General features: G+C 45.0%; 1 protein-coding gene across 3 annotated transcripts in view; it reads left to right on the top strand.

Annotated features, from left to right (window-relative positions):
• HTR4 (5-hydroxytryptamine receptor 4) overlaps positions 1-26,779 on the top strand; it is a 140,848-nt gene that overhangs the window by 105,143 nt on the left and 8,926 nt on the right. For all 3 annotated transcript variants that reach the window (XM_036894386.2, XM_036894368.2, XM_036894377.2), the window contains one exon: positions 2,957-3,525. In XM_036894386.2, the coding sequence (XP_036750281.1) occupies positions 2,957-3,525 (569 nt within the window). The remainder of the gene's footprint in view (positions 1-2,956; positions 3,526-26,779) is intronic.

Here is a 26,779-nt window from a genome sequence, read left to right as displayed (position 1 = left end):
TGTCCTCAGGAAACTGAGGCTCAGAGACGTTAGCTTATTAGTTGAAGTCAGATCAGAAGGGAGCAGTGGGACTACATGAATCTAAGCACAGGGTAACCAGACACCAGAGTCCATGCTCTTAATGTTTGTGTTAAACGCACTCCTATATGGAGAAGACCTTTGGACACATAAACTTTTGTGCCTCAGAATTTTTACTAAGGGCACAGCACTCCCATCTTATGACATAAAATTTCCAGTGGAAATATTGTAGAAAACTTTTGCTCACTGAGGGAGTGAGAAAAAGGCATCCCCTCTTTGCTTCCCATCACTGGAGAATGGGGCATCTGCTCACTGTTAAACAAGCCATGCATTTGCTCCATGATATGTGATTGCATTTCATGTCTTCCCACTCACCTGCACACTGAATCTGCGTACAGAGAAGCTAGCACAATCCACAGGTTCACAATACAGTTGATCCTCAGTATTCATAGTAGTTAGGTTCTATAAAGTTGCTACAAACATTGAATTAGTAAGTTCTGAATCTTTGCTCCTAGGAGAAATAACAGGGTTAGGTTTCTGTAACTCACTGGTCACAATGTTTTCATCAACCAATAAATACATAACACATGATGCTGCTTGTAAGCGAGGCCTGTGAAATATAAGGTGACAGAAAGGTTGTGAGTAAAAGAATGAAACAATATAATATGCAAATGTCAATCAAAAGAAAGCTGGTATAGTAGATGAATGGATAAAGAAGATGTGGTACATATACACAATGGAACATTATTCAGCCATAAGAAGAAAACAAATCCTATCATTTGCAACAACATGGATGGAGCTAGAGGGTATTATGCTCAGTGAAATAAGCCAGGTGGAGAAAGACAAGTACCAAATGATTTCACTCATATGTGGAGCATAAGAACCAAGCAAAAACTGAAGAAACAAAACTCACAGAACCCAAGAACGGACTAACAGTTGCCAAAGGGAAAGGGACTGAGGGGAGTGGGTGGGAAGGGAGGGAGAAGGGGAATAAGGGGCATTATGATTAGCACACATAACATGGGGGGGGGACACGGGGAAGGCAGTATAGCACAGAGAAGACAAGTAGTGACTCTACAGCATCTTACTACGGGATGGACAGTGACTGTAATGGGGTATGTGGGGGGGACTTGATAATGGGGGGAGTCTAGTAACTACAATGTTGCCCATATGATTTTATATTAATGATACCGAAATTTTAAAAAAATGCAAAAAGAAAGAAAAAAGAAAGCTGGTATAGTTCTTCTATTATCAATGATAAAATAAATTTAAGCAAGTAATAGTTCTTGATAAAGAGAGATATTCCAAACATCTCCTTATAAAAGTGTCGATCCAGTAGAAAGCTGTCCTGTAACCTTATGCTAGAGGGCAAGATACTAAATGGGTGCACAAGTAATGAATAGTGTGTATCCCATATATATTTTTATTCATCTTTTGACTTCTGTGTGTATTCCAACTGAATGCAGGCTGACCTCAGGGAGAGTGTTACTGGGATAAGCAGCTGTCTTCAGCCGAAGGCTGTTCCAGGAGAAGGCTGGTGGCTGAGAGCTGTCAGCAGGGAGAGTTTATAGTCGGGAGACAAGTCTTCCAGTTCTTAAAAGAGTTCCCTTCTTTCTTTTATTAACACAGCAAATCACATTGATTATGTTACATTCCTGGAATAAACAGTATCCAATGTAAGTGAGGTTTATCCCAGGAATGTAACATAATCAATGTGATTCGCTGTATTAATAAAAGAAAGAAGGGAAAAACCACACGATCATCTCATTACTGCAGAAAATGAATTGACAAGATTCGGTATGCATTCATGATTAAAAAAAAAAATTCTCACCAAACTAAAGATAGGATTCCCTCAATCAAATAGAGAGCATTGAAAAATCTTACAGAAAGTAAAGTACCACAATTAATAGTAAAATATTAAAACCTCCCCTCCTTAAACTGGGAATGTTACGATGCTGTCCACTATAACCACTTTTATTCAAAATTATATAGGCAGTTTTACCAGGGTTAATAATGTAAGAAACAATAGCATTAAGATTGGAAAAGAAGAAATGAAATTGTCATCTGCAGATCACATAGGTGTTCAGGGAGAAAATTCAAAAGAATCTAGAAATGAAATATTAGTAACTAACAAAGATGCTGGATACATAACCAATATACAAAAACATTTCACTGAATTCACATACTAGCAACAAATAATTAGGGTTAAGAATTTTAACATGGTACCATTTGCAGTAGAATAAAAAGTCAAATCCTTAGGAATATATCTAACAAAAGATGTGAAAACCATTTACATAAAATATATAAGATGTTCCTGAAATAAATTTGAAAAGACTTAAGGGAAAGAATTACCATATTTGTGAATTGGAAGACTTTGCATTGTGAAGATGTCAGTTTTCCTCAATCATTCTACTCTTAATGCAATCAAAACCCAGGAAGATTTTTATGGAAATTGATAAGCTAATTCTAAATTTTAAATGGGAAATGTTGAGTCATACAGAAAGCCAACATAGTCTTAAAGAAGATGAGCTGCAGTCTGAAGACCTTTACTACCAGATAGATATCGTGTGCCCAAACAGGGAAGAGAGGGGACTGACTCCGCTGTCGGTTGGGGAGATGGAGTTAAGAACGGCTTTGCCCCCCTTTACTTCTGCCCCTTCCTGGCTCCTTCAGCCCCGTGGGTGCAGACAAGCCCTCCGCGCTCCGGGATGTACTCCTGTTTCTCTTCTGCCGTCATGGTTCTACGCGCTACAGTCTTACAAGAGAAAGAAAGCTTTACTGACCCACCTTGTTTAACCTTTCCTTTTCCCTTTACCCTTTTCTTTCATTCTGCCTTTTTTTTTTTTTGCCCTGTTCCCCACCCCTTCCCATCCCTCCTTTTCCCTTCTTTGCCCACTTCCTTTCCTTCCTGTGCTCCTCGCCCCCCTCCGCCTCCCAGATTGAGAAGAGGAGGTCCGGCCACAAGGCCAACTCCACGTACTGCGTCTTCCTGGTGAACAAGCCCTACGCCGTCACGTGCTCGGCCGTGGCCTTCTACATCCCGCTGCTGCTCATGGTGCTGGCCTATCACCGCATCTACGTCACGGCGGCCGCGCACGCGCGCCACATCCAGGCGCTGCAGCGGGCGGGCGCCCCCGCGGACGGCCGGCCCGGGCCAGCCGAGCGGCACAGCGGGCCCCGCCTGCGGGCCGAGGCCAAGGCGGCCAAAACCCTGTGCGTCGTCATGGGCTGCTTCTGCCTGTGCTGGGCCCCATTTTTTGTCACCAACATCGTGGACCCGTTCATAGACTACACGGTCCCCGGGCAGGTGTGGACCGCCTTCCTCTGGCTCGGCTACATCAATTCGGGGCTGAACCCCTTCCTCTACGCCTTCCTCAATAAGTCGTTCCGACGTGCCTTCCTCAGTATCCTTTGCTGTGACGATGAGCGCTACCGGAGACCCTCCGTCCCGGGCCAGACTGTGCCCTGCTCCAGCACCACCATCAACGGCTCCACGCACGTGCTAAGGTGAGTGCCCAGGGGCTCACACGGCGCAGCTTTCTGGGGGTTTGTTTCCAGAGGAGTTACTCTTTTTTATTTAACGTGTGTATACACGTATTTATTTTTCATATTGAGGTACATACAATAAAATGCCAGAGGGGTTATTCTTGAAAACCTGCACGGTGTTTGTAAAGATTCGAGAAAAATCCTACCATCTGGTCCTGAAATAGAGTAGCAGGTAAGGACCCAGGATCTCAGGGAGACCGACCTACGTTCAGATAACAGTCCCCGTCGTTCTCTGACCAGGGGCGAGGCATTTAACCATTCGACCTAAATTTCTTTCTCTTTTTTTAAAATCGAGATCACAGTGACAATATCTACATCACAGGGCTTTTGGGAGGATCAAATTAGCTAATGTATGTAGAGTGCATAGTACAGAGCCTGACACCTAGTAAGCACTTAGTTAATAGTATCTACTGCTAGGGTAAAACAGACTTTTTTTGGACTTCGCGGATGCTACCACGCGTTTGTATAAGCTCCCTCGCCTTTACCTTCCTCAACTGTAAAAACAGTGGTAGTAATAATATCAATCTCATAGGGCTTTTGTAACGATTAAGGATAATGTATTCCTATAGGGCCTGCCTGACACATAGTAAGAGGTCATATTAGCACTAATAATGTTATTAATATTAATAGTAGTAGTAGTCATATGCCCAGAAAATAACATGATAAAATAAATAGAATGATAAATATGCGATAGTAAGTAATGTCATGTGATAAATTATATAATGGAAGTAACTAGAATGGGGATACGAGTTGGAGAGAAGCTGGTTTGGCTTAAGAGAATACAAAATAGCATTTTATAAGAACTTGAGAGTTAGACGAGATAAAAGAAAGCAATTTCAGCTTCCTTGAGAGAACAGAGTGAAGAACGAAATGGAATATGAAAGAGCACGGGAAGGTCAAGTGATGCACCCAAGGTCACATGGGAGGCAGGGATGGGAGTAACCTCTGAGTTGAATGTTTAGTTACGGACAAGTCATGATGCCTCTCTCCAAACCCTGAGAATTTTTCTGGCTACCCTGAGCTAGAGTTGCTCTCAGCTATAAAAAAAGTCATGTACATTGAGTACATTCATCTGTAGCAAAGCTGAATTGTCAACAACATTTTTTTTCTTTTCCCTGAGATGCACGGGTATTTCTAAAGAGCAGTTACTTCTTTGAGACAAACATTCGATTTTTCTGGTGATGACAACATTCAGCTGTTCTGGCAGCTGAGAATTGAGGCATTTGCATTTGCATGTGTAAGAAAAGAAGAAGAAAAAATAGGAATTGCTATGAAACATAAACTGTTTGCCTCAGAGGCTGTTCAGAAGCATGAATTCAATTTCTGCTGCTAGTGTGGGCAGACTTGTAGCTAAAGCCTAGAGTGGTGTTGAGATTCCAGCTGGTGGAAGGGCCTCAAAGGGTATTCCTATAGGCTGACATTCTCTGCTAATTATTATGCCTTGGTGAGATGAGTGTCATAGAAAGAATCCAACCACAAAGTAAAGTGTGTGCACAAGACCTTGTGTGGGGGTGCCTGATGGTTTTTCGCTATTTAAGCTAGCAGTTGCCCGAGTACAGGCTGTCACAACTTACAAACAGAGTGTGCACCAGCAATGGATTTGCTAAGATGGCTGTTTAGAACTGGGGGAGCCTTTTCCCATAAAAACAGTCGTAGAATGAGGTTGGGGGTTTCTGGCGCAGCCCAGGAAACCCTATTTTGCTAATGCTGCACTTACTACATACCTGCTGCATTTGGAAATCTGCAGTGTTACTGCAAATCAGAGAGAGCAGTTTAGAGGTGGCTTGTGTGTATACTCTCCCCACTTCTTTCCTTGCCTTTCTTCATTTAGTCATGAAAAGTGCAGGAAGTTGGTCTGAGGACTTTTCTGTGGGGGCAAGAAATCTTATAAGAGGAAAGACAGCCTCTGCAGAGAAGAGACTATTTGAAACCTGAATCCATTAGAGCACAAGCCTTCCACAGGCAGGAATCCTGCCTGCCTTGTCCACTGCTGCACGCCAAATCTCCAGGATGGTGCCTGACGCACACTAGGAACTTAAACTCTGCAGAAATTAATTAATAAATCATACAGTTAACTCTCTAATCAGTTGTATTAACACAACTTAAGAAGAATTCATATTTTTCTTAAAAGTCTCACAAGCAGGATGGCAACACATTTACTTGAATTCAAGAAACACAAAACTTAAGCAATCAAAAGTGAATTCTGCTTTTATCCTGCTCATCCTCCCCTGACCTCAGAGACGATTAACACTAGTCTCGTGATCTTTTCAATACATTTGCAAACATTCAGAAAAATACGCAAACTCAGAGATTTTTTCTCTCCCTTTATTTTATATACATGAGGTCAATCTATACCTTCCTGCATCTCGCTTTTTATCTCAGTGCATTTTAGAGATCATTCCACCTCCGAACATACGGCTCTAACTCCTTATTTAACTGTCCCGTAATCTTCTGTACTAAAAATACATATCAAAACTTAATTATTTCCCATTAGTGGGTATGTAGATGTTTCCAATCTTTTCCTATTAACAAGTGTACTGTTTTTAATGTCCCTGAACACATTTCTCTATGCATATACCAATGTTTCTTTCAGATTGCTCCTGAAAGGGAAATTGCTCTATTGACATGTGTATGCATTAAAAAATGTTGTGTTTACCATAAAACTGACCTCCTAGAACACTGTCAGGATTTGCATTCTCATCAGCAGGGTGTGAAAATAGCCTCTACTCCTTCTCCTCGCCAAACACTGAATATAGTGCATCTTCTATTATTTTGCTGATTTAAAAAATGCTCTTTCATTTAATTTGCACATCCCAGGTGATTTGGCAGGCTGAACTTCTTTTAAATTAAAAATTAACTAATTTAAAAGTTACTGATACATGAAATGCATCTTCATATGTTTGGTGCTTTATGTGACAACTTCATTGTATTTTTCTTGTTAATTTCTGGGTGTTCTTTATTATATTCTGAATATGAATCCTTTGTTACAGAATTTGCAATTCTCCATCTCCTGCTGGCTTTCAAACTTAGGTTAACTTGTCGTATATAAGTTTCCAATTTTGCAAACACTGTCCTTACGTGGCCTCTTAGAGCTGGCCCAACTTCCTTATTGAAATATTTTCCACGTTAGTTTTTGTGAGCACTGTGCTTGCCAGGTTGTTCTCCTGACTCACCAGCACCTCTTTCTTAGCACCTTTTGCAGGTTCGTTCTCCTTTCTCTTTTTGGCCCCTGACTGTTGGAGTTCTTCAGGGCTTGGTTCATGATACTCTTCTCAAACGACATGCTCACTTGATGTGATTTAACAATCCGTAGCTTTAAACAACAAAGCGTGCTGTCAGCCTCTCTTTAATTAATGTCTTCAGGTCATAGGTGTCCTTTGAGCCCCAGACCACAAGATCCAGTTTGCTTCCTTGATGGGCTCCGTGTAGGTGCCTCTTAGGAATCTCAAATTCAATGTACTGGACCCCAAGCAGAATTATTCTCTATGCGCTCCCCTAATCCCCCAGCCAGGAGCCCATTTCCTGAGTGTCCCCCGTTTCCATAAATCACCTGCTATGTCACTGAATCCAGACACGTGTCTGTGGCTCTGGGGGAAAAGTAGCATATGCGAAGGCAGAAGGAAAGAATTAGAAAAGAAGAGCCGACCAGCTGATACTGAAAATATATGTGGAGTCAAGTCTAAATAAATGTAAAATCCATCCATAAAGGCAAAATGTAAATCACAGAGATGTAGAATGATGCTGGAACAGACTGGTAGGTACATGTGTAAAATCTGGAATTTGGTACGTGCGCCTTCCTTTTTCTCATCCAAAGCATCTATTGGCGAAGTACTAGGCCTCCTTCCATTATTAAGGATGATAATTATGATGAATATCATAATTCCAGAAGAGAGTGTGCCAGTTACTTACAGTGTTTGAGAACTTTGAATCCATCATTGCATTTAACTTTTACACCAAGCAAAGAGGTTGATATTATAATTATTGTCATTTTAAAAATGAGAAAAGCAAGGTGTAGAGGAGCAGAATAACTGGCCCCAAGTCACACAAACAGTAAACCATGAAGCCAGAATTCAGACCCAGGTCTTTGTGACTGCAGAGCGCAGCCTGGCCCAGCCCACCTTGGGGCTTCGGCTGTTTATCTTGACTCTGCGTAAGTTTGGTGAGCCATTGATCAGTCTGTGAACTGCCAGACTGCTCATATTTCTCTTTCTTCTCTACAAACCATGGAAGACTAGTAACTTGTTCAAATACAGGCATTTTTCAGTCTTTTTTCAAAAAAAGGAAATAAGGTTAAGACAGATGGGCCTATTCTTAGTAATCTCCTGTGACTCCCGTCTGTGGGAACTGACTAGTCAAAGAAATACTCAGTTTAAAAGAGGCCCACCTCGGCAGCAGTGATACTGAACTCTTCCTTCCGTAGTTTGCACAACACGTGCTTTTCACACAGTTTTCAGTTGGGGCATTTGTTCTTTTCTGCCTCATCTGGATAGCGATGGCCTGTTCACAGAACTGTTTCTTGTGGCATTTGTGCTGCTCTAGACTACAGAACTCCTCATTTGACTCCTGTAAGACCAAATATTTCTCAATTGAACTGCTTTAGTAAATTTGGAGCCAGCGTCTTGCCCCGTCACACCCTCAGCCTGGCAGTCTAGCTCTGCCCCCCACCCGCCAGTACCCCTTTTAATCTTACAGAAATCACTTTTTCCACTTTAGGAAACGCACAGCAAACATAATGGCAGAGAAGAGAAGAAATAACTTAGAAAATAGTGTATAGATTTCTACCCAAGTCAGGAATGAAAAAGAACACCTTGTCCCTTCTGCTCAACAGTGTATATACAAAATCTAAATGACAGAAAGAAGAAATATGATTTACAAAAGTTAGAAAAAAAGCAAAGCTGCCACTATTTATAAACAATATGATCATTACCAGGAAAAGCCACTATAAAATGTGGAGACTACTATTTCACAAGGATTTCCAGAATTAGGTAACACTGGACATTCAGTCTCTCCTACATACTAAAAAGAAACAATTAGATTGTGAATTAGGAAAACTGCCACCATCCACAGAAGCAATAACTGAAGTTATTTTAGAAATGTAAAAGAAAACTATAAAACCTTTATCAAAGGGAACTTTAAAACCTCACTGAAGGAGAAGACAGGGTGTTGCTGAAGGTTCACTCGGAAGAGCAGAAGTGACTGCAAATTTTTCATTTGAAGTTATAGGAAGCTCCACAGAAATCCAGGTTTGCAGATTCTGGAACTTCACTTACTAGATTCTGAGGTTCAATTCACAGCAACCAAGCACTGACCCCTATGATTCCAGGCACTGTATACGAGGCAAGAGATAAAAAGAGAAAGGCGGTGCCTCCCTAAGCTTCGCAGCCTAACTGGGGAAAGAGACATGTCAGCAGATAACCCCCTACAGTGAGCAGGGCTGGGCTGTGCACAAGGTTTGACGGGAGCTGAAGGGATTGCTGTCTAACTGGCAGTTTTGTTGTCTTCACTGGTGACAGTCATCCAATCTCCACTTGAAATACTACAAGGACAGAATCATACTATTGATGAGCCTGCTTAATGGTTGGGGGACTCTATAGAGTTTAAAAAGGCCTTCTTCATATTGAGTTGAAGTCTCCACCTCTGTGACTCTTATTTATTGTCCCTCATTCTGCCTGGAACAAGAGAGAACCAAGATACATCTTTTCTATGGAATGACTCTTTCTGTGTATCTTAGTTATACATCCCTTCTGAGGCTTCCCTGTAGTCTAAATATCCCAATGTCTTTCATTATTCTCCATGCAATATTGTTGGTTTGGAGGACATAATCATGTCCTCTTATTTGCTGCCTTTATTTTTATTTTTGTTGGTCATTCTTCCTTCACAGTAAGGTTGGTGGACCACTTGCATCAGAATCACCTGGGAGCGTAGCGAAGACACAGATTTCTGGGCCCCATTCACTGAATTGGGGCAGGTTAGGGAAATGGTATTTTTGCCAAGATGACTCATATGTGTATTAAACTTTAAGAACCACAGTCCTAGATTTTCACGGATCTGAATGGTCCAGTGTGTGCTTTACTGGACCATTGTGTTTCAGGGTATGACACATATTAAAAGTCTTAGATTCCTTTAGAGTCTCTTAAAGGGTAATGATTTTATCTCATTTAACTAGTGAACTATGGGGGAAATTCCTTTGGAAGCTTGTCTCTCGGCTGAGTCATCTTTAAGCCAAGTAAGTCTCCCCACTTGGGAGGCATAATATGACCTTATAGACCATGTCCACATGGTCACATGGGCAACAGCTGATGAGAACAAACCGTAGTGCTTTGATTTGGGGTTCTTTGGGGATTTGATTCTGGAGTTTGTTGTCCACTGGGTAAATGCTGGGGATCTTGCCAGTTGCTCACTGCTGTAGCCTCAGAGCCTGTAAGGTGGACCTCTGAGACTTGGCAAGGAGGTGAGGGAACGCTCCTGCCCCTTTTCCCCGGGCCTGGCTTCTCTTCTGCTGAACTGTTTCTCTGACAATTAGCCCAGGTGATCCGAGGCACAGTAGGGACTTGGGGTGCTAACAGGAACCATAGAGATTTTTCTGTACATGAAATCTGCCGAGGATTCCAGTTTTGCTTATTGGGTAAATAATCCCTCCCCTGCCTATCTTGCTACTTCATTGTGAGGATCGTATTCTCTGTTAGCTGGGATTGCTCTGCTAGCTGTAAAGCTCTGTCCTCATGGGGGAGATAATTATGCTACGGAAGAGACTGTTATAAGTCTGTCAACACAAACAGAGGGCATGCAATGCTTAGCTTTGGAGATGGGTTTCTCTGCTTTTGTGCTGGCCTTAGATGTCTCCCTGGCTCTCCAAGTTGAGACCTGGCTCAAACCTAGGACATTCGCCCAGTTCCTGAGAAGGTGAAGAATTTCTGCAAGTGCTTCCTAGAGATTTTCTTGTCTATCTAACTTGGATCTTGGCTACCACTTCCATTATCCACCCTCAATGCCCCTGATATATGGGTTTTTCATTGACTTGGATATCTCTACAGCGGTGCTGACCGCTCACCACATTCCAAGCACGCAGTAGCCGGATGTTGAGAGCGGCTACTGGGTGAGAAAGCGCAAATGTAGAATATGCCCATCACATAAAACGTTCTATTGGACAAAGCACCTCTGGGGCTGCATGTACCTTCTCTCGGGAAGGAGGCAAAATATTAGTAAGTCAGACTTACTCTTACCAACCACAGCTCAGTAATAAACTGATTTTAGTGGATGTGCTATGTGCTATGTAGGCCTCTGACATTTCCATGCCCAAGATTAGTGTTTTCAGGTTTATGTGTGGAATCAGTAGAGGAGGAAAATATGACGATAAGGAAAAATCTAAAATGAGAAAGAAGCAAAGAAAATGAGGTTCCCACAAAATAACAGCAGAAAAATGATTTCTTTTGAGTCATTGTCCTTTGTTGTTTGCTTTATAAATTACAATTGTCAGCATTTATGATTGTATTTATTTTTTGTTTACTATTTATTTTCTCTGTCCAGCCTGTCTGTCAGTCAGTACACGAGTGCAGGTAACATGTCGATTTTATTCCCCAATGTTCCCCCAGGATGTAACACATTATTTGGTTAATATGTTTATTGGTTGAGTGGATGGTTGCTTTTATAGACCTTATTGTTCACCTTATATATTCAAGTAAGTTTTTACCACTTAAAAATGGTATTTTTTAATTCCATACCTGAAACAGTTGCTTTTCAGTGCGAAATCCCTTGGCAGCTTTTAATCGAGCACACCGGAATTCCCCTTTTAAATAAAGGTTTTCAAACCGTGGATTGGAAGATTACCCATGGATGAGGAAATAATTTAGGTTTGATTTACTTTGGATCCTTCGAGGCTTCGACTAATGTTGGAAAGTTGCTTGACATTTAAGCACCACCTAATGGCCTTGACCTTGAACTTCTATGGTAACAATTGGGTTGAACATTTACCTCATGGTCTTGAGCAGGAGCAGACTCACTCTGGATGAATCAGAGACGGGCGAGGGTGACCATGCCCTGTTCCCTGCAGCCTCCCCCAGGCTGCCTAGATGATTGGCAGGCCCAGTGCGAAATGAACCTGCGGGGCCCCTTGTTCAAAGGGTGCGTAGAAGTTGCCATTGAAAGTATTACAAGGTAGCCTTTTTCTTCCATCTGCAGTTTTCCCTCTCAACTTGTCATAAGGTATTTTACTTGCTATTTACCTTTTCTTTGTAGGAATGTAAAATAGAATTTTAAATTATTAACAAAAATTTTCCATTCATCTTTACATTGTGCAATTCCACTTTTAAATGCAAATATATATAAGAACATTTAACTTGTGTGTGGAGTTGCCAAAATCACACACATTACACACATCATGCTTTGTAGTTGAGACATGCTTATGTATTTTGTTTTTGCTGGGCAGTGAACAAAACTAGTGTGGCTGTCTGTTTTTATTTCACTTCTTGATACACGCACATTCTGCTAACAGTCTGCCTTCGGCTTACGATGAGTCAGGAAGGGCTGAAAGGGAACAGAATCACAGGTTTGTCCATCGGATCCTTTCTTTTTAGGTCAGTGTTTTCCGCATGAGTGGTTGGCTAATGCAGGGGGGCAACACAAGGGAGAACAGACCTGGTGGAGTTCCAGGGTGATTCCTCTTCCTCAGAACATGACTGCCTTCTGTCTGCACGTGGCGAGGTCTGGTTCAAATGGAAAACACGGCCTCTCAGGGCTGTCAGCATTCCCAGTGCTCAGTCCTTGATGTGCTGATGTGAAACATGAGCACAGAATTCTGGGAGCCATGATCCGGGAACTGAGCGAGACTCAAACAAAGCCAATGCAAAGCGAGCATGTTGCAGAAGCTGCCGACAGGGAGACAGCAGGAGAAAGAAACATGCTTCGTGTGTGTGATGTGTTCACTTGGCACTTGCTTTGGGTCCTGCTGAACTTAATGCATAGTGGGTCTACCAGAACCTGTACCCCTGGGGCATCGCTAATGCAGTGGGGCGGCAAGGACCTATGGTGTCCATGAAGACTGCACACGGCCCCTGCCCGCCGGTGCTCAGGTATCGCCGGTGCACGCTCCACGGCCCTTCAGGCTTTACGCGTTCAGAGAGTAAAGTTACTAAGATTCAGGGCGGCGGTCAGCAGAGCGTTCGGCCCGGCTCCGGGTCCCTGTGTGACCACACTGGCCGCACAGCCACAGAGCCGGCCCGTCACTCCCAGCCTGAAGCGGCCTTTTGGGAAACTTTGTTCCTGTTGGAGTCACACCAGGGAATCAAAACAGTAACAACAGCAGAAAAGCTTTTTCCTCCCCAAATCCTCAGGACTAGAAAAATTACTGCTTTTTGCGGAATGTGCCCCCAGAAGTGTGATAGTCAAGTAGCTCAAGCTACTCTCCAGGATGCCCTTTTCTGGGCTAAAATGCTGCAGCCTACACATTATCCCCTCCACCGAGACATTTCTCGAAGAAAATTCCTGCCTCTGGCTTAGAGGAAAGGGAACTTTGATGCCTAGCCAGACAGACGGCCTGCCCGGGGAAGTGTCATGGCCGCAGGTGCGGGAGTCTGGCGCTGAGATCTGTCGTTTACTGTGGATACGACCTTTAGTATGTGACTTGATGTCTCTGGCTCTGTTTCCTCATCTGTAAAATGGAAATACTATTAGGGCCCATCTCCAAGGGCTTTTGTTGAGGATAAATATGATAGTATTTGTGCGGATCTGAGCCCAGCTCCTGTTACACAGAAGATGCTCAAAGAATGGAAGCTGGTATAATTGTTGTTATTATAATTGTGTATATAGTACCGTTCATATCTTGGTTCAACAGTTAATTTCTGAGCTCCCTGATAAGGATAAGCATTTCCTAAGAAATGAGTCAATAGAAATCGCTATGTTCTAATGCCACTCCTTAAACAAGGAATGCAGAGCTCCTTCTGCTAGAAGAAAGCCAGAAATGAATTAGATCAAATAAATCACACTGTTTATAAATAATTGTTTAAGCAACATGAGACAAGACTTGTTTCCTGGGTACATCATGCCCTGTGCTGAACAGTTGGGACTGTTATTTTGAATATGCCTTCTGGCTTCTATATTACCTATAGACATTTATTTGACCCAACAAAACACGCTAACCACGCCGAGCAAGTTGAGCACATCCTGTGTGTGTTTTCGCCCTTTGGCTGTGCAGGTGCGGTTGTTGCTACGGTGTGAGGGTTGGGTTCTATGCCCCAGCCCCCTGAGACTGGTGCCCACAATAGAGAGGGGCTGTGCGTCCACCCTGCGGGGCAGACCCCCAACCTCACCCATCTCCAGAGATGCCCACGGTGGCTTATCCAAGGTCAATAACGGAGGCAGTGTGGGGTGGTTCTTTGACCCTTGACCCTAGCTGTGCACTAGAGTCACCTGAGAATTCTTAATACCTGAGCCTGTGTTCTTCTCCTAGAGAATTTTATTTTGATCGGTCCTGCCAGGGACCAGAAATGTGTATGTTTTAGGAGCTTTAACAGGCTGCAGGACTGAGTACCACTGAAGCAGTGGAGGGAGCAGGAAGCCTTACTGATCACCCAGCAGCCATCACCTTTCTCAGCACCAATAAAACAAGGAAGCTCAAGTAGCTGATGCCCCGCCCTTAGCCCCGCCCTTAGCCCCGCCTCCATGTCTCAGCTACTGAGACCTGTGGGTTGAAACCATTAGTTAGCAGCTGGACAGTTTTGTTTACTAGGGGACATTTGGTAATGTCTGAAGGCACGTTTAGTTTTGTTTTTAGTTTATTTTCAGTTTGGTTTAGTTTGTTTTTAGTTTAGTTTAGTTTTTGTTTTTAGTTTGGTTTTAGTTTAGATTTTAGCTCTTGGCATCCAGTGGGTGGAGGTCCAGGGTGCTGCTGACTATCTGCCGTCTGTGCATGGGGCAGCCCCAACACAGAATTGTCTGGTTCCAAATTGCAAAATAGTGCTGAAGTTGAGAAACTCTGCTTTAAACGAATTCTCTGGGCTTTGCAACCCAGAACCTCCTTCCCCCTTCCAGGGGCAGCAGGAGAGACCTCTTACCAATGCCAGGAGGTGTGTGTGCTCTTATGTGCCCACTTCGGTGCAGCCCCTGCACCCTCTGGCTCCTCCTAATCCACATCCATTCCCAAAGCAAGACAAGTGGGGAAAAAAACCAAAGCCCTGTAGTAGGCGAGTGGTGCTGTTTCCTAGAAGGGCCCTGAAGTTTTGTGGTTGGAGCACTGGCAGTGACCTTGCAGATAAGACCGGCCTCCGGGGTGGGCTCTGTGCGCTTGTTCTGACAGCATGTACTTGGCGGGGACCCAGGCCTCCCGATTTAGTCAGGCAGCTGTTCAGGAAGGAATTGCCTCCAAAGCTAAGAGACCCGCCACAACCCACAGCCCCAAACCAGTGAATGAGTGTTTGGGCCCCAGTAATGATGCAGGTCTCTGGCCTGAAGAATCAAGCTTCATCTCATACTGGGCGTCAACAAACTGCAGTGTGTCCAGTAGAAGGTGGACACCATGATTTTCCCTGCAGAATTCATGACACTTGAACAGTGTGAAGGAACTGGGTATGCTGAGCCTTAGAGCTTAGAGAAAATTCAGGTCATCAACATTGTTTTTACGTAACTATAGGCATGGAACAAATCATGTGACTTGTTCTGCAAGGTCCCAAGGGGAAGAGGTAGGGACAGAGGATTGGAGATTTAAGAATATGTGTTTCAGCCCCAAGTGGAATGGACTGCCTTCCTAGGGGGTTCCTGATGCGGTCGGAGAACACTGGGGGACCGGCAGTCCCTTGGAAGCCTTGACTGAGCTTAGTGAGCATGGCTGAGGTTGGGGTGGGAGGGGGAAGGAGATGGTCTCAGCACCCCCCCTTTGTGATCGTGTGCTTCACAGACCTGAGGAGGTCCTCTCAGCGCAGTTAAACACAGAGGGCAGAACCTACTTCAGCCCACCTAAGTTTTGTTTGCTTGAAGCTGGAGACCGTCTGGAAATATCACCCGTGGGAAGACATGCGCCAGAGGTGACGCTGTCGGTGTCACGGGCCATTCGGTTCTGCTGTGTGGTCCTTCGGGCAGTCTGTGGCTGGTAGGGAATGTGAACGTGCCTCAGGGAGGAAGTCACCCCCGGGCTCGCTAGACGCTCCGCGGTGCACAGCTGATTTGGTGCCTGAGATGCCATTCGAGGAACGTATTGTCGCATCCATCCATCGGGATAAATGTCTTTTTTCTGTTTAAGGCCTCAGTGTGAACACAATTACTATTTAAAGTTCTGGACCAGATGTAAAGAGAAAGCCCTTCAGTCTGGTTTTGTGTTCTTCCTTTTTCACGTAGAGACAGTCAGTATGAGCACTCAGGCACTGGAAAGGACGAGGCAGGATCCCAGCCTAAGAGGACCCCAGTGCCAGCGGAACGGTTCAGTGTCACGGTTAAAACCGTGGGGCATGTCGTGTGACGGGCCTCAGTGTAGCCTCAGGTCCTGCCACTCTGAAGCTGTGCCATCCTGGGCCAGTTACCTGACCTCTCGGTGCCCTGGCTTCTTCCCGTACAAAACAGGAGTAAACACGGCATTGTGAGGCTCGTGTGAGGTGTTGTACATATAGAACCAGGAACACGTAAATTATTGATCAGTTATATTCTTGTTATCATAATCATCCTCTTGAGGCAAAAATAAGAAGCACAGGTTAGTAGGACAAGGCTCCTATTTCTGGGACACTTGTGCATCGTCAGCACAGGGCCCAAGGGGAATGGTTCGGGGACAGCATCACCCTGACACCCTCCTGATAGGCGACAAGGTGGTTCCCGAGCAGCAAGCTCAGGGGGAGGAGAAGCTCCTCGGCTGCAGGGAGAGGGGAACTGCGGGGAGAGGCACCCGCAGGAGGTTCTGGGGCTCTGACCACGGAGCAGGGAAGCCCAGTGAGCGGCCTGGGGCCACGACAGCCACCAGCTGCATGTGCTCTGGCTGACACTCAAGGAGCCGGGCGCCTGCTCTTCACAGCACGGTGTCTGAGTTGCCTTTTCTCATTTCCATGCCTATTCCAGGTTATTTTTAACAAGATTCTTCGAAACATTTCACAGTTAGAATTGTTCTTGGAGAGCTTTTCATCCTCTAAAAAATGGGTGAATCTATGTTTCGATAAACCTGACAAACAAATACATTTCGTGCCTGCTCATGTTCCTTTTAACCTTCGCAGACTTTTATTTCCTTTGCTGTCTGGCATGATGTGGCTCTTTCCTCTGTGAAATGGCACTGTCTGCTTTAAGTTTCTGACTTTGGGGAAAGAAGTGTGTGTGTGTACATACACACACACACACATTACACACCTCACACACACATGCATACACACACATACATGTGTATATACAGATGATTGTCATGTATAATGACTAGTTGCTTTAGGAATCAATTGGTTTCCTTGTCCAGGTAGCACCATCTTCATCCTCATAGCACCTACCATTTACCGAGCACGGGTTTCTATGCCAGCCACTGACCGAAAGGTGTAACATATCTCACTGAATCCCTAATATACTCTATGAAGCTGGTATTTTTATTTCCACTATCTTAATGATGAAGAAATTGAGACTCAGGGAGATTAATTTGTCCAATGTCCTACCACTGGGGAGTGGGAGGGCCAGGATTCTAACACATGTTCATCTGATTTCAAAGTACTTGCTACGAACCACTAAGCTATGCTCCTTGGTAGTTAACTGAAAACTCTTGAAAGAAAGCAGAACTTTTGATTCTTTGACACAGGAAGGGCTTCAGAAGTGACCTGGTCAAATATCCCAACCAGTGTACTGATCTCTTCCACAACTTACCTGGTACATAGTTGTCTGTCCTCCTAATAAGGGGCAGCTTATTATTAAAGGAAAGACATTCTATTGTTTGAACAACCCTAGTTGTTGCAAATTTTTGTCAAACTTTACTTCCATGTATTTAGCATCATAATACCTAGAATTTTATAGCTGGAAGTGATAACAGAGCTCGAGCTGTCCAATGATTTTTAGAGACTTTTTTTAGTTGTGGAAACATTTTGTTCACATGGGAATTTCACTTGGAAATGTGAACAATAAAAGTAGAACTGCTATGATCAAAACAGGTGTTCATATGAGGGGTGTATGCACAGAATCACGACTGTTGACCCCTACCCTCTGATGCCCCCTTCGGCCACTCCATGAGGTTTTTGGTCCTGCTAAGGGTGACCTGAGATAGACTGCTGAACCCAATATTTTACAGGCAAGAGAACTGAGGCTTAAGATGTAAGATGTTTGCTTAAGGTAATGCTGCTCTATGAGCAGGACAAAGATCAGAATCCAAGTCTCGGCACTCTTAGCCCCAGTCCTCACTTAGTCATTCATCCATTGCCTTTGTGTTCCATGCTCTGGGCAGTGGGGACGCAGCGGAGACCTAGGGAGGCGGGATCCCTGCAGCTAAGGAGCTCCCAGTGGAGGTTTCCCGTCCCACCTCTGCTTGACGGTTTGAGCCCTGCCCCTGGGGACCCCCGCCCCCCGCCCCCCACCCCGACCAGCTGGGCAGCTTCCCCTGCATTCGGTCCAGTTTGTCCGTGGCTTTCCACGGCTTTCCGAAAGAGTGGGCTCGCTGACTGAACTCACGGTCATGCAGATATTTGATGATTTGGGAGTGACTTTTCCTTGGCAAGGTCGTGAATTACAGCTTGTTTTTCTGCCTCTGAGTTGCTTTGGGTACTATGTGTGTAGTATGACCGCGGGGAGAGCAGCTGCTTCACACGTGTCAGTCACGAGGATGGAAAGGCCCTTGAGGCAGGCGGGGTTTTAGGCCGTCAGTGCCAGCTGGACTGAGCTGTGACAGGACAGCCTGGGGCGGGTGGCCTGTGACGGGCACACGAAGCGCTTCCTGCCTGAAACCTGGCTTCCAGTGGCCAGACCCGCCCTCCCCGGCCTCGCGCCCCTATGGTAGGCATGCGAGCTTGACGGGCTTTCCCCAGGTAGTGACTCCTTCTGCCCCTGGGTGATTCTGCTGCTCAGGTGCTCTTTCTCACTTGCCTGCCTGGCACAGCCTGCTCATTCCTCAGGCACGGTGCCAGCATGAGCTCCCTCGACTTTCCCGATGCCCCTACCAGTCTCCAAGCGGTAACCGATCACTCCCCCTCTGGACTCTCACCACCCGCTGCTCCCTCTCCTGGGGGCTCAGTTCATCCCGTGAGACCCCCAGAACTCCATGTGGCTGGCACACCTTGTGCTCCCCTGGACAGGTTCTCAAGGGCAGGACGTTTCAGAACCGCCTGCAGTGTCTAGGTGTCCGTTCAGCCAAGGTCCTGTTTCAGGTCCTGCCCCCAGCAATCCCTGGATGTTTGACTTGGGCGAGTTACTAGACCCCATGCCATCCAACCAGAACCTGCATAAAATCTTGTGAGGGGTTGTTGCAAAACTTATCTGAGATAACCCATGATTTATTTAACACAGTAGTTGGCATGTAATAAACACTCAATAATTGTTAAATTCTTTTAGTATGGATCCTTACTTTTAAGGTACTGTCTCCTAGATATTTTTAGGTTCTGTCATGTTGAAGTAGTTGAGCAGAAAAAGCAGGCAGACAGTCTGATCTCTCAAAGACTCAAAGTTCCGATCGCTTTATTTGTCATTTAGGAACTGTGGTGTAGACCATGAGAAAAAGACCTCACAAGGAGATTGGTCTGACCCTCATTCATGTGCACACGGAGAAGCAGGGAAAGGGGTGACAGGGATCAGAATAAGCCACACCCGCTGATTTGACCGTGCACTTTGGCACGCTAAAACGTGGGCATATCTGAGGCTGGTGATGGGACTAAAGGAACCCCGGGCCTACATTTTATCCAGAGGCCAAATGTTAGGCTTCTAAACTGTGCCAGCTCAGCCCTCTGGGGCCCTTCGTACCAGCAGCGCAGGAGAGCAGGAAGACAGGCGGCCCGCCACCCCGGAGCTTCTGCCTTGTGCGCGTGTCGCTTGATGTCCTTCGAGGCCCCGTGTCCTCTGCAGTTCAGTGCCTCCTGTCGCACGGGGGCTTTTGCCACTCCCTGCTACTTTCACGATTTTTACCATATCAGCATGCCACCCGGGCTATTACTTATTTACTATTTGTCCTTACATACATTTTTAATCTAAGTAAAAGTACTTGTAAAGGAAACTGTTTCATGACCTTCAATGCAAAACCATTTAGAGAAGATGATTTTAAAAATAAATGCAGTGAAAACAGAACAGATCATTATTTGTAAAGTTTGGCCTCTCCCTGCTGCCTCCCAGAGGCCCTGAGCCTGGGACCTGCCCTCGGTTTGTCGGGTCCCGGGACCCGCCGGAGCCGGGGCGGAGCCGCACTGAGCCTGCGTCTCTAACGCGAGCAGGAGGAAGAAGCACCAAGTCCCGTATCCCCTTCAGGTGGCACCCCTGGGTCTCCAGGGCCAGGATTCTGTTCTGGTGGATGATGAACCCTAAGATGGATGAGGAAATTGATGTACGGCATTGCCTCCTAAGTAACCGAGCTCGCTGGTAACACAAGTCTGTGGATTCACTGTGTATAGACAATTCGATTAGGCCTCATCAGCCGATTGTGCCCAAGCATTCTATTTTTCCGTCGCATAAAGACACCTAAAAGCACCGCCCCGTGTGCCTCTTCACGCCTTTTGCCTTCTCCCATTCGTGATTCATCGCCAGGTCTTTGTCCACTTCGGCCTCGTGAGTGTCGTAAAAAGCGGAAAGTGTCCCCTGCCCGTCCTGCGACGGCTCGCCGTTGTGCGCAGGTCGGCGCCTCCGCCCTGATGCCTGTGCGGCTCCCGCAGCGCCTCGGCCCCGCCCACCCTCCCCGCCGCGCTTCCTCTCCGCCGCCCAGGCTTCTGCCTCCGCGTCCTGCCCCGCGTGCGCACAGAACACCTGCAGAGCCACCTGCCCAGGGAATCCCACCCCCCGGGCCCACGAATCCGCGGAGGACGCGCCCTGAAATGCAGATTCTACGCCCCCGACTCACCCCTGCCCCCTCGGCCCTGCCTAGGAGGCCCGGTGCGGATCCCGGAAACCTGCGTTTGGGACGGGTGCTCAGGACATTTCTGATGATGCACATCCTCTGGACCCCTTGGTGAAGATGGCAGTGATTCTCCTCTTCTCCTCCCCCTTTTCTTCTCCCTCCTCTCCCTCCTCCTCATTCTGGAACATAAGTAATTGTAAGTCAGTTTCATCAACTGTTAATATTAAACTTCGTCACAAAGCACTTCCCACCACACCAATGATATCCACATTTCCCATTGGACAGAATTCCTGGATTGGAATTCTGGACTTTTGGAATCAGAATGCCTGATACGTAGACTGGGTCCCCCGCTGCCCATCGATTGGTCCTTGCCCCTGTGTTGACCTGCTTCCTCTCCTAAAATTGACACAGACTCTGTACTCCTTCCTTACAGATCTGTGTTAAAAGATTGAATGTGGAGAAAGATACAAGGGCGCTTTGTGAATTGTAGAGGATTTTCCAGAGACTATTAAAACAAGAAACCACATTTTAAAAAGTCACTTGTTAAAATATTGTAGATTTTTTTTTAATGATGTTTTGCACCAGGGATTTGGGCAGCCCTGCCAATGTTTCTGATCGAGCATATGTTTGAGGACAGGCAGTTGTTATCTCGCTGCATTTTAAGTTGTGGCATCTCAGCCCCTCCCTATCCTATCCTGTCCTACCCAGATACATTTAACAGCTTTGCAGTGTGATTTCACAGATTGAGAAATTGAGGTCTTTCAGATTCTTTAATAAAAATGCAAAAATCATCCTCCCTAAGTTGGCAGCAAAACCTCTTCCCTCCCTACAGAACATAAAGTATCAGACACTAACAATAGAATATTAAAAGCCAAATTTGAAGCAGTTGCCCACAGCTTTGGGGAACAGTCCCACACGCAGCTGGTGCCCTGTCAGAAGGGCCGCACCTGTCACCCACCGTCTCTGCTACCCGAGAATCAGCAGAGCAGATCCCTCCTCCCCGTTCAGTGAGCAGGGAGGGGAGGCACAGGAAGGGTCCGGTCACCGAGGCGTGCACGGACGGAGCCGACAGCCGCTAGCGCCAAGGCCCCTGTCCCCTGGCTTTCTGCGGACATTGCTGGGTTCGGAGGTGACTTTGCAGTTGGAAGTGAAAGGGGCTCCCTGAGTGCTAAAGCACGTGCACCGAGTGTGCCTCTTGCACTGGAAGGGGGTCTCTTCGGGTGCAGCCTGCTGCCCCATATATTTGTATCTTGAATGAAGACCTAAAAGGCAGATGACATGATACTGCTGTTAGCAGCCAGGTCAGTGCAGGGGTGTAACCGAGCCTGACGCCGCCAGCCTGGACCCAAGATCGCCCTGTCAGTATTCTCGAGTCCCCCTTGGCCCTGCTGAGAGGCGGCCGGTGCGAGTCCTCAGCAGTCAGAGGCTGGGCCGTTGTCCCCCCTTCTCCACGACTCTTTTCTCTGGCAAACACTGTATCCATGTAGCCGGAATAAAAAGGTGTGTCACCAGTCATCCAGCAGCAGTTCCACAGTGATCTCAGTCCCCGCTTGAATCTCTGGGAGGAGTGTCTGAGAGAACCAGTGCGACCTCTTGGGGACACCCCAAAGAATCTCCACCCCCCCCAGCTGCCCTGGGGCTTTCCGTGCACCCAGCTCCAGGGCCCTCTTCGGCCTGGCCCTCCTCCCCCTGCCCATCCTCTCCTCCCTCCGTTCCCTGCATGCACCTCGCCCCCTCTCTGACTGAGCCCCCCCCCAGTTTGCTTCCTGCCTTTGCAGGGCTTTTATTTTCTCCCTTTCAGCCTAGTCTCCCCAGTTCTGCATCACAGAAAATATCCATGCTGCTTGGCAAAGATTCTCCTTTAGAAGGCAGGAGGGATTGGCAGGGGAGAGCCCTCCTGGGTCAGCCGCCCGGCGCACTGTGCCTCAGGAAAGGAAGGAGGCTCACCGCACTGTGGGCTTCCCATAGGTGCAGTGGACGTGGTGTGCACCCCTGTGCACATTCTGTTCACCCTGGGGTCTGTCATACGGGGCCAGGGAATGCCAGAGACACCAGCACCCGAACTCCCGACTCAGCCGGGGCAGTTCTCAAGATGACCAATGACATCATATCAAGACCATTGGTATATATCACAGACCTTGGTATCAAAATGATCTAAATGTAAGATTTGATCCTGCTATTTATGAACTGAATAAACTAGGGCAAATTATTTAAACACTCTGAAACTCAGTTTCCCTGTCTATTAAATGAGTATAAAATACACAAATTAATGCATATAACACACTTAGCCTAGTGCCTGGCACACAGATGCCACCCTAATGGGTGTTTTATTATTGTTAATTATGATAATAATAAAATACACAGGGCATTTAGTCAGTGAGAAATGAAAAACCCTTTCTTTCTATTCATTCTTTTTTTTTTTACCCTTAATAGATATGTTCAATGAACAAGACAGATAAAAATATTGGCTGGCAGAGTATATAAAGACATGAGGCTACATCTTGAGTTCATCTAGAAAGCATATACTTGAAAATGGCATGTGGACAGTCTGAAAGAGGGGCAGTATAACCAAGGACGTATCAAACCATGTTCAGAGCAAGTAGCAAAACCAGAAATAGATCTCAGTATTTAAGGGAGGAATCTTGCATAGTCTGCTGCAATCAGAATATCTCCAACTGGAAGGAAGAGACCATTATGGGGAGAAAGTTTGTGTCCGGGACTGATGAAAACTTTTAACAGCCAAGATGTATTATATCAGGGGACTTGTTGATAAGACCTCTGGTGCTCTTTTAAGGACTGGATAAACAATGGCAGCTTGGAGAGCAGTAATATCAACCCAATTCTTAAAGAAAGACTCCAGAAAGTATAGACTCTTGCTTGAAGTAGACCTTACCAAAATTCTAAGACAGTTATTACACAAATGATTTGTAAGCAAGAGTCAGTGTTGTTTCGTTAAAAAAAATAATTCATGCCAATTAATTTCATTGTCTGTTAGGACAGACTTACTGCCTGGCAGAGGCACCTCAGACTGTGGGTAGGTCCGTCCTCAGGCACGCTGAGGGTTACCTGTTTCCTAGGGAGGCAGGCGGTGCGGTGAACCACAATTCTCTCTGTTTTAGCCCTGTTCTGCACACAAGTTTGTTTTTTTTTTTTTTTTTTTTTTTGTTGTTAGGGCATCTCTCATTTTTATTGATCAAATGGTTGTTAACAACAATAAAATTCTGTATAGGGGAGTCAATGCTCAATGCACAATCATTAATCCACCCCAAGCCTAATTTTCGTCAGTCTCCAATCTTCTGAAGCATAACGAACAAGTTCTTACATGGAGAACAAATTCTTACATAGTGAATAAGTTACATGGTGAACAGTACAAGGGCAGTCATCACAGAAACTTTTGGTTTTGCTCATGCATTATGAACTATAAACAGTCAGTTCAAATATGAATACACATTTGATTTTTATACTTGATTTATATGTGGATACCACATTTCTCTCTTTATTATTTTTAATAAGATGCTGAAGTGGTAGGTAGATACAACATAAAGGTAGAAAACATAGTTTAGTGTTGTAAGAGAGCAAATGTATATGATCAGGTGTGTGCCTGTAGACTATGTGTTAATCCAAGCTAGACCAGGGCAATAAAACATCCACGTATGCAGAAGATTTCTCTCAGAACAGGGGGGGTGAGGTTCTAAGCCTCACCTCTGTTGATCCCCAATTTCTCACCTGATGACCCCCCAGCGACTGTGCCTGTCTTAGGTTGTTCCTCCCTTGAGGAATCTTACCCGTCTCTGGCTAACCAGTCATCTTCCGGGGCCACACAGGGAAATGTTAAGTTGGTAAGTGAGAGAGAAGCCTTATTGTTTGAAATGGTTAGCTTTTTATTTCTTTGCATATTTATGCCCTGTGGCTTCTATGCCCAGCATTTGTCTTGAGGTATCTTTACCACTTGGAGGAGTTATGATACTCGGTAAATTTGATATGAGGCACGAATTCTATTTAAGAATTCGTTGTAATTAGGAAGGAAGAAGAAAAGCTATAGAAGTAGCAGGCGGGAGAAAACATGGGAAGATTGATTATTTCTTTGACATATCTTCTTGTAGAGTAACTTCAGCATGTATATATTTTAAGCTACTACTTAAATTGCGCACACACATTAACATAATAGGAGTATAGTTACATAACCAAAGCATACCTGTAATTACCAGCCATCTCCAGTGAAACCAAGAAAACCAGTTAGGCACCCTAGGCATTTGTGAAAACTTATCAATGATATGATGGTTATTATCTAACTGAATTTGAATAGTTTGAGAAAAATCAGACAAATTAAAACAACCCATTCCTGGGCACTGTTCACATCCCATATGTTCTTTTAACAGTAAATAGTCTGTAGTTGTAAGATTTTGGAGCGCTACAATTTGCACTTCTCCTAATTCTTGGTTGAGTTCCAACAGTATAGATCCAGTCAAATTTGTTGTTTTACTGTATGCACAGGCCAGCTTAGATATCTCCTTCATTCCCATGGCAAGTCCAGGAGCTGGTGGGATGAGTGCATCTACAGCTGTAGCAGTGCGTGGATCTTTGTTGGGGTTTTTTGATGATCATCTTCTGGCATGAGTCTTCCCGAGAGTGCTGATGTTGGAAGTTCTCTTTCATATCGTTTCTTAGTTCATTTTCGGGGTAGCCAAATTAGGCTTTGATCCTCTGTATAAACACAAACAGACCCTTTGCCTACACTTTTATATGTCCTTTATATTATTGTGTAGAACTCATTAGAGGTCACCACATAGGAACTGCATTTTTTTTTTTTAATCATTAATCTACACTTACATGACGAATACTTACGAATACTTTGTTTACTAGGCTCTCCCCTATACCAGGTCCCCCCTATATACTCCTTTACAGTCACTGTCCATCAGCGTAGCAACCTGTTGTAGAATCACTACTTGTCTTCTCTGTGTTGTACAGCCCTCCCCTTTCTCCCACCCCGCTATGGATGCTAATCTTAATAACCCCCTACTTCTCCCCCCCTTATCCCTCCCTACCCACCCATCCTCCCCAGTCCCTTTCCCTTTGGTACCTGTTAGTCCATTCTTGAGTTCTGTGATTCTGCTGCTGTTTTGTTCCTTCAGTTTTTCCTTTGTTCTTATATTCCACAGATGAGTGAAATCATTTGGTATTTCTCTTTCTCTGCTTGGCTTGTTTCACTGAGCAAAATACCCTCCAGCTCCATCCATGTTGCTGCAAATGGTTGGATTTGCCCTTTTCTTATGGCTGAGTAGTATTCCATTGTGTATATGTACCACATCTTCTTTATCCATTCATCTATCGATGGACATTTAGGTTGCTTCCAATTCTTGGCTATTGTAAATAGTGCTGCGATAAACATAGGGGTGCACTGATCTTTCTCATACTTGATTGCTGCATTCTTAGGGTAAATTCCTAGGAGTGCAATTCCTGGGTCAAATGGTAAGTCTGTTTTGAGCATTTTGATGTACCTCCATACTGCTTTCCACAATGGTTGAACAAGTTTACATTCCCACCAGCAGTGTAGGAGGGTTCCCCTTTCTCCACAGCCTCGCCAACATTTGTTGTTGTTTGTCTTTTGGATGGCAGCCATCCTTACTGGTGTGAGGTGATACCTCATTGTAGTTTTAATTTGCATTTCTCTGATAATTAGCGATGTGGAGCATCTTTTCATGTGTCTGTTGGCCATCTGTATTTCTTTTTTGGAGAACCGTCTGTTCAGTTCCTTTGCCCATTTTTTAATTGGGTTATTTGTTTTTTGTTTGTTGAGGCGTGTGAGCTCTTTATATATTCTGGACGTCAAGCCTTTATCGGATGTGTCATTTTCAAAGATATTCTCCCATACTGTAGGGTTTCTTTTTGTTCTATTGATGGTGTCTTTTGCTGTACAGAAGCTTTTCAGCTTAATATAGTCCCCCTTGTTCATTTTTGCTGTTGTTTTCCTTGCCCGGGGAGATATGTTCAAGAAGAGGTCACTCATGTTTATGTCTAAGAGGTTTGTGCCTATGTTTTCTTCCAAGAGTTTAATGGTTTCATGACTTACATTCAGGTCTTTGATCCATTTTGAGTTTACTTTTGTATATGGGGTTAGACGATGGTCCAGTTTCATTCTCCTACATGTAGCTGTCCAGTTTTGCCAGCACCATCTGTTGAAGAGACTGTCATTTCGCCATTGTATGTCCATGGCTCCTTTATCAAATATTAATTGACCATATATGTCTG

The sequence above is a fragment of the Manis pentadactyla genome, chromosome 13 (genome assembly GCF_030020395.1).
Source record: "Manis pentadactyla isolate mManPen7 chromosome 13, mManPen7.hap1, whole genome shotgun sequence".
Classification (NCBI taxonomy): domain Eukaryota; kingdom Metazoa; phylum Chordata; class Mammalia; order Pholidota; family Manidae; genus Manis; species Manis pentadactyla.
This window is presented reverse-complemented; position numbering and strand designations above follow the sequence as displayed.